The following is a 10,900-nucleotide window of genomic DNA, read 5'->3' on the forward strand; positions in this document are numbered from 1 at the left end:
TTCCTGCTACATTCCCCATCTGTCTGCTCGTACAGTGAGTCCGACCTCTCCTAGTACCCGTAAGTCTATTAAGCTCACAGGGAAGAAATGGCCTTGTGTTAAGACCAAAGGTGGCAACTGGGTGAATTCTAAAAGTCCAGGGTGCCTGCCTAGGTGAGCCATGGACTCACACCTCCCATGGATAAGGGTGGTGAGGAAGATGGCCGGAGAGATTCCAGGCTCCTGCCTTAGCAGGCCACCCCTTAATACTGCTTCTGCTAAAATAAACAAAGTAAGCAAAGATGCCAATGGAATTTTAAACAAATGTGACCTATCCATTCAACCCCCCAAAACGATCAATCTCCCATCTGTCTGTGCTCTATAACAGTTTAGTAGAAAAAAACCCCCCACATTAACCTAAGCAACGACAAAACTTCTTATCACTTCAAGTCCTCTACTGCTTTTCCTTTCCTTTTCCAAAGTCCCCTCAACTCCTATTAGTCGTACTGAGCATAATAAAATTTCTATTTATATTTAAATTCTTCTAACGATCTTCTGTTTACATAGTTAACTGCCATCACGGAATATTCATTTCTTTTTTTAATTTTTATTTTCTTAACATATACAAATACATAAAAAGAATATAAAACAGAACAAACTGAAATAATCAAAGTAAGCAAAGATGCCAAGGAAATATTAAACAAATGCAACCTATACATTCAATCCCCAAAACTATCCATCTTCCATCTTTGCTTACTTTGTTTATATATGTTAAGAAAATAAAAATTAAAAGAATACTGCTTCTGCTGGGTGGGGTATGATTATTTCCAAAAAGTTGTGGATGGGACTTTAAATAAGAGTTGATGAACCTTCCCAGCCAAATTCCATTTCAGGTAAGTGTTGGGGTTATATTTTGGGGTGGGGTGGGGTGGCCCAAAGGCAAAAGGGGCAAAACCACAAACACCAAGGAGAAGCATTTCAACTTGGGTTTGGGGAGACTGCCCCAAAACCGAAACCAATGACTGGTGACTGGGGAAGAGGGTGTTGCCATCCAGGGAACCCCTGAAAAGCTGGATTTGACCCCCTCAAATGGCTGGATTTGGCCGCCGAGCCTGGGCTTCAGTGCTCCTGCTTTAAATGCTTGCTCTGATGTATTGGAGATAAAGAACAAACACTATCAAAGAAATCCTTAATTTTGCCACTATTTCTGTACCACGGATAAAGGAAATTGTCCTACTCATCTACCTATCACCAGCTGTGATGCCTCCATATATGCGTTTACAGGTTTCATAGGAAAGGAAACGACGACAACAAAAATCCTGCCATTATTTATGATTTGCTTTTATGGATAAGATGAGCTCTGTCCTCAGGGTCGGTTCCATTGCATGACTTCTCTGATCCATGTGACATAGTTGCATACGCGAGTGTAAACGCCCGGCCGGTTCCTCTGGGCACACTTCTCCAAGCCCCAGGAGACAATCCCCTCCAGCTGCTGATTGCAGACCAGCGGCCCTCCAGAATCGCCCTGCAAAAGACGAGCACAGCCGCTAACAGAGAGCCAGTGCAATGCAGTGGTTAAGGGCACGGGACTGGGACTCGGGTGATTTGGGTCCTAGTCTCTGCTCAGCCCTGGAGCCACCGGGGTGACTTTGGGCCACTCACAGACTCTTGGCCCAACCTGCCCCACAGGGTTGCGACTGAGACAGCAGGAGAAGAATGACGTTGGCTGCTTGGAGTCCTTTGTAAGAAAAAGGGTGGCATAAAAATCTAATAAACAAATGATGGCTACAAATGATCTTCATGAGCACATGCCTGTAAGCAAAATGCAGATGGCTAGTGGGTTCCTGATTCCTGTTTCAGAATGTGCAAAATGTGTCACAGCAAGCTTTCTTTTAGAAGAGGCATTCCCCTCTATGTGTATGAGAGAGGGAAGCAGGGAATGTCTCTTTCAAAAGTATGCTCCCCTCCCCGCCTTGCGATAAGCCATCGCATGGAAAAAGAGACATTTTAAAATCCGCTTCCTGATTAATTGTGCGGGCTCTTTTTGGCCAATTTAAAGCTTTAAAAACTGATTAACCCCTTAGTTGATTAACAGTGCAAGGCAACCAATGTCTACACAGAAGTCATCCACAGTGGGTGTGGTCCGCCCCCATAGCAAAGTTTAGGGTACCTAAGACCAGCTGCCCTATTTTTTTGCATCTGAGACAGAAAACCCCAGAAGCGTCTCACAAGCAGTCAAAATGCAGTGATCCTGGGTGAAATGGCAAACCCTTCTATGGCATCCGAAATCCGTGGCCTTGGGCAGCCCTCTCACCCTGCCTCGTGGCAGGGTTGCTCTGCATTAGCGGCAGGCGTGTGTAGGGAGAATCCGAAGGTGCAGGAACACCTGGGGCAAAACTCTCCTGAGGCCACTTCAGTAACCAAGTCATTTCTCCGTCATACCTGGCAGGTGTCCACGCCACCTTCAGGCACCCCAGCACACACCATGTTGCCAGTGATGTATTGTGGATAAGAGGCTGTGCACTGCTCTTGGCTGATAATCCTGACGTTCCCACATTGCAGGACATCTGGGTAGGTTACTGTAAAAAACAGACCAGCGCTCTCCATTAACAACCATGCAAACGGTGAAATTCACAGCGCCCACTGCGTCGCCACCTGTTTTGTGATCGCAGTCATAATCAGTGTCTTGCTTTTCAATCAAGCTGGTGCTCAAGAGGTTTAGTAATAGCAGACAACAGGAGAGAACCTTGTTGAAAGCAAAGAGGAAAACACAAGTGAAAAGTACGGTTGAAGACAGGTGAGCAAGAGAACTGGGCAGCAAAAGCTCTCAAATTCATACCTTTGGGAGTGGTCACAGTGCCCCAGCCGGACACGATGCATGTTGTTCCGGGGGCTGAGCAAGCTGAAGGCAGTCCCAGAGGAGCCACTGTCGGGCTGATGGACACAGGCCTCCTGAGCTTCAGCAGCATGATGTCATTGTTGAAGGTGCTGCGGTCATACTGAGGATGGCAGAAGTACTGGGCCACCCTCCGGATCTGCTGCCCTTTCCCCCGGGTATTCAGGTTGTGTTTCCCCAGGTGCACAAGAATGTTGCTAGGCAACAGAAGAAGGGGAAGGGATACAAAGAACTTCATGGAACCATGATTGTACCAAGTCATCCATCAGTCCGTTTCTTATTGCTTTATTGCTTGTAGAATACTTGGTGCAGCTTCACAATATTGAAAATATTGGAACAGAAACACAAAGAAGCAGGTGTTGAAGAAAAGCCCCAAACACATGAGGAATGTTGCAATAAAAACTGCACTCTAAAACAGGAGGTTGGTAGCCATGGAAATAAGAGTTGAAAGTGTGCTGGAAAAGGCAAGTTTCGAATGGGTAGAAAAAGAAAGGACCCAGTGAAGCTCCTCCAGTGGGGTATTCTAGAACTGCGGGGCTGCTATCAAGAAGGCCCAGTTTTCCATACTCATTTGGCAAGTGGCCCAAGAGGGCAGTGCAGAGAGAAGGACTTGTGTTCATATGAGAAGCTGGTCCCTAAGATAACCAGGTTGTTGGTACGCTTGGGGCTAATAAGAGCACATTTCTAATGTCACCAACCATTTGCTGAAAATGAACTTGATCACCCTTGTCTTGACTAGTTTGGAACTACACGGCAGACCCAGAATTCTTTCTTGGTGATGTGTGATATAGTCCAAATAAGTGCATCTGGGCCTCTCGTGTGGTTGTGTACACAAGGATTCAGGAGACACTTCAAATGCATCTCTCTAGGTTAGCCATGTGTCCCATCTTATCCAGGGGGCAGTCCTCTCCTTCATGGAAACCTTGACTTTCATGGTCCAAGTCTAGTTTAAAGGTACAGAACCATAAAATAGGAGAGGAGCAAGGCCCTTGTGGTTGGCCATCTGCAATTCATGCCTGAACAGCGGATTAAATAGGAAGCTATGCAAGCCACCTGGTGACCCGATAATCATCTTCCCACTTACAGTGAAATGCATTGTATTTTTATTTAAATGGTGGTTGTTATGATTATGCATCAGCAATTTCTTTCTGGTCAAATTCAACGTGCTGCCTTTAACCTATACAGCCCCATACAGTGGTCTCATGGCCAGGACCCCAGTGCCTCAAGGACCTTCTCCCTCTATGTATTTCCTGCTAGAGCAGTTTGGGAGGTGTCAGTTTGTGAACAGATCTTTTCCAGTGTTTATGGAAAAGTAAGTTTTTTGGCTGCCGATACTGTTATCTTTTCAGCTCCAGGCAAAATGACATAGTTATTTTCTCACGTGTTTGGACATCAGTTATGGAGAAAGAAACATAGAAACAGAGCGAGTCAGAAGGGTCCTCCTGGGTTATCTAGTCTGACCCCTGGCTCCATCTGGCTCTGCTCACGACATGCCCACCATGTGGATGTCTAGCCTATCTTTGAACCAATGGGGCCTCAACCACCTCCCGTGGAAGCCCATTCCACACCCTCGGGACATCAGTTGCTGCAGATTGCTTTTGTGAGCAGGAAAGTAGGGGGAGAAATTTTGTGTTTCTATAAATGAAAAGTGTTCATATGGTAGTGTTTTAGATTATGTTTTTATGGTATTTATGTTTGCTTGTACAATTGTGCTGACTTTGATTGGTTTGGGGGTTTGGTTTCATTTCATCTTGTTATATCACTATTGCAATTCTGTATTGCTTCTGTACAATTTTTGTACATAGGAAGAAATAGATAAATTTACCAAATAAATTATAAGCTAACGTATAAATAAATAAACTGATAATAATGCCATGTAAACTGCTGTCAACCATTTGGTGATGTGTATGTGGCATCCGTACAGGAGTTTAACATTTGACCAATTTTAAGCCTCACTGGTGAAAACTGGATTATAAACTAGGGTTTTTTTCCAGTTAATCCTTGGCTTTGGGAGGCTTCCTTTCCATCAAGTTCTCCCTGCTCCACTGGAAATTGCAGGGATGGGGAATGAACAGACACCCCCAGAATGCCGAAGACAACTCCGTTCAGGAACTAAAATGCCAGTTTTTCAGGCCCAGCTCTACTGTTTGACAAGGTGATCCACGGGTGGCAGATACTGGGGAAATGGCGCAGTCGCGTGTTGCTGGAATTGTGTGCCTTGGGCAGCCGGCTCTGCATATCCTGAGCTAGCTCTCTAGTTTCAGATGTAGCAGAAGATGTGTCCAGGGTGGCTGCCAATCCAGGAAGTTGAGCAGGGCTCCCTTATCCTTTCCTCTTTCCTCCAAGCTGTAAAGTGTTTTGGGCCGGCCCTGCTGCTTTTGAAAACTGCTATGGAACAAGCAAGGCAGCAAGCTGTGAGTTCTCTATGCAGCTATGAAAAGTTTTGAGCAATAGATTGCAAACAGGTGACTGAAGCATCCTTGTTGAATTGCTTCTAAAAAAACACCTGTGAGCTAAAATCTATCCACAAGATGGCAGTATTTGTCTAGTTGCCTCTTATCATGTCCACGGGCAAGGACTTTGGAGAAATCCACAGCAGATTCAAATCAGTTTGAATTTCCTAATAGATTCCACAGCAGACCTTCCTTTCCCCTATTGTGTGGCTTCTGCAGACTTGCAGATCGTTTGTTTTATTTTAACTTCCAATTTTTATGCAAATATGCATCTAGAAAAAAATAAAAAATCAACCAAATATTTCCCTTTCTATCATAAGTGAAGGTATAGAAACATGCATTTTGGTGGACTTGATTTATTGAGCTGGAGGGGGAGATTTTTGGGAATGTGCAAATCTGCTTCCAGATACATTTGCACAAAATGGTTGATGGGTAGTTGATGGAATGAGAACCTGATCGTACTTGACTTGTGGAAGAATGGATTTTACAACATCGCTACTAGGTATATCCTGAGAAGTTACTGCCCTGTATTGAAATGGCAAGGAAGAGAATCAGTCTAGTTTCTTCTGCCTTGCCATCATGCCCTCCTTCACTGTTGTTTTGGACTCTCTTGGACGAAGTGTTGGAGGTCATCCAGTGACTAAAAGCAGGCAGGTCTCAGTCTTGTTGCATTTACACGACATACCAAACAAGGGCAGGTGTGAAAGGCATACATTTAGTGCTAAAGAATTCTGAGTCCAGGAATTTATCTGGAATACCAGAAATGAACTGAGCTCGTAATCTGAGCACACAAAATCTGCTATCTGGTGGTCCCAGACTTTCTTTATTTCAGCAGTATAATTATGGAGTGGGAGCCACTAAATTGCTGTTATGATATTATTGCAAATCACCCAGAGATCTGTCCGTCCACCCTTGCTCACTGTAGGAGTCTTGCAACTACAGGATCCCTGCATAGGATCTACCCATGCTTCCTTATTGCAAGATCCATGCAAATACAGGATCCCTGACAGATGACCATCCAGCCTATGCTTCACTGCTTCCAATAGAGGACAGCCTAGCACTTCGTGAGGCAGCCGCTCCACTCTGGAACAGCTCCTCCCCTTAGGAAGTTTCTCTTGAAATCTCCTTCCTTGCAATTTCCACCCCTTTGTTCTAAACCTGCTCCCTACAGCAACAAGAAACAAGACAGTTCCATCTGCTGAGTGACTTACCTCTCAGATTCCTGACCACAGATCTCCCGGTATCTCGACTTGTTTCCCCATACACACACACAAATTTAAATCTACACCCCAGGTCTGCAGTTTGGAATTTCTACACATCTGATCAGACCATACTCCAACTTTACCCCACTTCAGATTAGTTTCCTCATCTAGGCATTAGCAAAGAAGGTGCTAGAGAGGCTAGCCTGGCCAAAGGAACCATTTAGTAAAACAATTCAGATACCAACTTAGATGAAGATTAGGATTTGCATCTAACACAGAAAGTGAACGTGACAGTTCTCTGCCGGGGACTGAAGCATCCCTCCTGTTTTAAGATGACGTTCTCCAGACCATGTCAGGAGGCAGGAATATGGGACCAGCCCCTGGAATATGCTGACTGAAGTGACTCTCTTACATTGCTTCCTGGTTAAGTCTAGCCCTGGATCCAGATGCCTTAAGTAGGCGGACCAATGTACGTGCTGCAGAGGAAGGCGAAAGCGACTTACATGACTTGGTAGAAAACACCTCTCCACAATGGGCCCTTGCACATCCCCAGCAAAGATGACAAATGAGGGCACAGATTTGCATAAAATTAGCATTTTCTAATTTGTCTGTATAGCTGCAAATTTAGAAGTAACTGCTGCCATTTGAATAGAAATACAATATATCTCACCATAATCAGAAGACTGTGACCAGGTGGTCTAGGTACCTATGTCATCTGACCAGTATTGACGTGTTGTTTCAGTACTGCTACTCTCCCTTCCTACCAGGGACGGCTCACCCACGAAGCAGGGTGGGGTTCTGCACCAGGTGGCACAGCTGGAAGAGCAGCCAAGTGTGCCCCTCTTCTGCCCGCTGCCAGCACCAAGGGGGTGTGCAGCCGCTTCTAGTGGGGGCTTTGGAGAGTCCCACCAACCACTCTTCTGCCAGGCCTGCTTCTTAGAGTGCTTCAGCCGAAAGTGGCATTGCACGGAGGACTCTTGGCATAGTTGGATGTATGGCCACCCTGATGTCTCATGGTTCTCTTTCTTTAAAAAAGGGTTTGTTTCAGACAGAGGACACGTTCAAAGAGAGGACTGTCTTCTGACAGCCCATCGAATACAGAGAGAGCTGTCCCACACAGAGCAGAGCAAGCGACCAGAGAAGATACGGCAGTCAACTAGACCATGAGCATGGAGACGGTCTCCAGCTGAAGCTCTCCAGAACTTCTACCCATTTTTGGTTGGAAGACACCTCCCAGGGACCTAGCACATTCTCTTCACATAGGCAGTCCCAGGTTCAATCCCCAGGATTTCTATTTAAAATAATGTTAGGGTTGCAGCAGGCCCAGGAAAGTGTCTCCTGGTATTTGTCATGCCTGAAATCCTGCTTCCAGTCAACAGAGATGACTCTGAGCTGTTGACTGGATGGATCACAGGCTTGGTTTGAGAGCAGACACAGACTCACCCTCCAAAGCAGTGTGCGGCAGTAACCACCCAGGATGGCGCAATCAAAACTCCCCCACAAATGAATGTTCCTCTCAAAAAGGCCTGCCAGTTCTGAGAGTGGGGGAGGCAGGGATAACCTCCGATGATCCTTCCCTCTTCAACTTGGGTGAGCACTGCAAAAGATGTCAGCCAGCAAATTACCACAGAAGGAGCTTTGGAAACCTTGAGCAGGAGTAGAGAACATCGTGCTTCAGTCCCACCCTGCCTTTTGCCCCTCTTTGGTGCCCTGACCTGGCATCCCAGTAGCGGTCAAGCATTTACTGGAGGAGCTGGTTCCAAAATTCTGTTGCTATAGAGGGGAAGCAGGAAAAGAACTGGAGCAAAAAACAAAACAGAGGCATTCCTCAGTGGGGAAGAAGAACTTCTAGTGCACCAGGGTCCTTTATTTCATGCTGGGATTCCTTGTCCGGTTATTTGGAAAGCCAACAAAGATTGTGGGATGCTCGCCTTAAGCCAAAACAGAAATTGGGTTGTGACTCTTAAGCTAGATGACTTTTCCTCTTGGTTTCTTAGCCAGTAATGGAAGGTACTTACTCAGCAGGCACTGATGTCCAAAAACAATTGTTTAAAAGAACAGGAATGCATTTGGATGGTTGGTGACTTCTAACTAATGCTCAGATACCTTGCTTGGGCAGGGGTCTGAAAAGAAATTGTGTGGATTTGAATTTGGCCAGGGGAAGAGAGAAGTTTTGCTTCTCAAAGCAGCTGACAACCATAAATAAAACTCAGTTAAAACAATAACAATAATAGGCACTGTAAGATGCAATAAATCTACAGCAATGATAGAATAAAAACTGCTTCTGATCAGCTGCTTCCCCTGCTCACTGTGTATCCTTCTAGATAAATGAAAATGTCATTGCAAAAATGTCATAAATTTCTAGCCTTCGCAAGGGAGCTGCCCATGAAAACCCTGCCTCCTAGAACATCCCCCTGCTTTGAGAAGCACAAAACATGATTCCATGCTTTGGTATTTTGGAAATAAACAGAGACCATGGCAAATGCAAACTGGCAAAGGCAGACAATGTGGCCAGGAAGCCCTTTCTTCTACACTTACCAGTAGATGCTAGGAGTAACACACCTGCCAGCTCCTTTAGGCCTGGCATGGCAGCAAGCAGAAAGCAGCGTGTGGCTAGAGATCTCTCTAGGATTGTTCCTGCCTAAGAAGGAGGTGAAACGTTGGTTATCAAAACTGATATGGACTTGGAGCCCATGTTGGACTGGATACCTAAGGCTGTGCAAGACACCTTGCTTTTTCTGGCAGCTGCAGAAAAGGACATGATGAATCCCAGGATCCATTGCACAAGTGCAGAAGCTGGGGCCCATGAGTCTGTTTCTGAGCCCATGCTCTGAGCTGGAAGATGGAAGAGCCGGGGCCAAAGCAAGGCTGGCTGCCCCTTCCAAAGCCAATGATAATGTAGTAGCTCGTAAGGCAATGATGCGAAGAAGGCGCTTTGCATGCAGGCTCATTCCCTGGCTGGCATCTCCAGTGAGAAAACCAGGTAGCAGGAGATGGGAGAACCCTGCCTGTGGGCCTGCAGAGCTTCTGCTGCTTAGAGAAGATCAAGTACAGCAAGGCAGGGGAAGCTGCGATTTTGCAGCTGCCCAGGGTGGGTGGCAGGCAGTCTGCAGCCCGGGCTGGTTGGTTTTAGCTGCTTTAAAAAGGGAGTGGGGTTACGGGGTGGAGCCCTAAGGGCCGATGGCAGGTGCTCTGAAGCAACTGGGCTAGTGAAAACGCACCTGACATTGCGTCTCTCTGCCTGACAGAGGAGTGACAAATTCTGCACACAATGTTATGCAAGTTCAGGCGGAAAAGAGCCCTGCAGCTCTCAGTAGGCGCTGGCCTGCAGCACTGCTTCTGTGCCTCAACTTGCAGAGGATGTGTCTTTCGCTTCCTTCGTGTAACATTCACCCAAATAGCAAATGAGGAGCTGGGCCACTGCTATACTGCCATGGGAGCACTTGACACTAGCGCTTTCCTCACAGAACTTTTAGCCACTGGCAGGCTGGTGTGGTTCTGGTACGGTCTAAAGTCTGTGGAAGGTTGTGCCAAGTGTTTCAAGGGGTCCATATCCAAATCTCGCGCAGCCCTTAGCTTGATTCCAGAAGCTCCCTTGGAGGCAATCAGTTCAGATTTCTGATCTCTCTCTGTTCCGGAACCTGCTGAAGGGTATTCACAGCGCCTTCAGCAAGGCCCTTCGGGAATTGCATCTTGGTAGTCCCTGAGTTGGCCTTCACTGGACATACAAGAATTTTGCCTCAGTTAACAAATCCTTGAATGAGTTCTGCTTGCACTGTATTTTGGAACATTTTTTAAAAGTTCACAAATTTCTGAACTTGCACTTGTGTCAAATCATTGTATCTTGAAGCCGTGTGCCCTTTTAACATGCACATTTAAAAATACACATTTGCGTGCTTCAGTCAGCATAGAGAAATTGCGTACGTTTGAAAAATGTGAACCAACATGCATTTTCCCATTTGAAATGTGCACTTCCCCCATTCCAATGAAGGCTTTTGTTTTTGTTTTTGTAGTAGGTCTGGAGGTTGCAAATGAGACCAGAACTGAAATGAGGTAAGCATTCAAGTAGACTTTGGAGAACGATGGCAGACACCAGCACCCTTGCTCCTTCCATCAAACTGGTCAGTTTAATTTCAGCCTAGCCGTGCCACACGCAATTTTAAGAAAGCAGCTCTGAGCACGGACAGAGTCCTGCACCACTGAAGAACACATAATTGGAATGGGGGGATGAATTTTCCAGGCCATGAGACACAGCATCCCAAGTGCTATAAACCTACTGCCCAGGCATATCATGTAAGCTGGCTCCAGGCCTGAGGGGCCTTAGGGGAGAGGTTCCCAGTGGACGTCCTCTTCACGGGGTCCTCATAGCT

General features: G+C 46.1%; 1 protein-coding gene across 1 annotated transcript; it reads right to left on the reverse strand.

Annotated features, from left to right (window-relative positions):
- Positions 1-1,324: 1,324 nt before the first annotated feature.
- On the reverse strand, positions 1,325-9,758 carry LOC123026030 (kallikrein-14-like). The gene is made up of 5 exons (XM_044435265.1): positions 9,752-9,758; positions 7,974-8,127; positions 2,819-3,072; positions 2,422-2,558; positions 1,325-1,504 (listed from the first exon to the last, which is right to left on the reverse strand). The coding sequence occupies exons 1-5, from the start codon at positions 9,756-9,758 to the stop codon at positions 1,346-1,348; spliced, it is 711 nt and encodes a 236-aa protein (XP_044291200.1). The 3' UTR covers positions 1,325-1,345.
- Positions 9,759-10,900: the final 1,142 nt, after the last annotated feature.

The sequence above is a fragment of the Varanus komodoensis genome, unplaced genomic scaffold (assembly GCF_004798865.1).
Source record: "Varanus komodoensis strain SLA01 unplaced genomic scaffold, ASM479886v1 scaffold29_1, whole genome shotgun sequence".
In the NCBI taxonomy this organism is placed as follows: domain Eukaryota; kingdom Metazoa; phylum Chordata; class Lepidosauria; order Squamata; family Varanidae; genus Varanus; species Varanus komodoensis.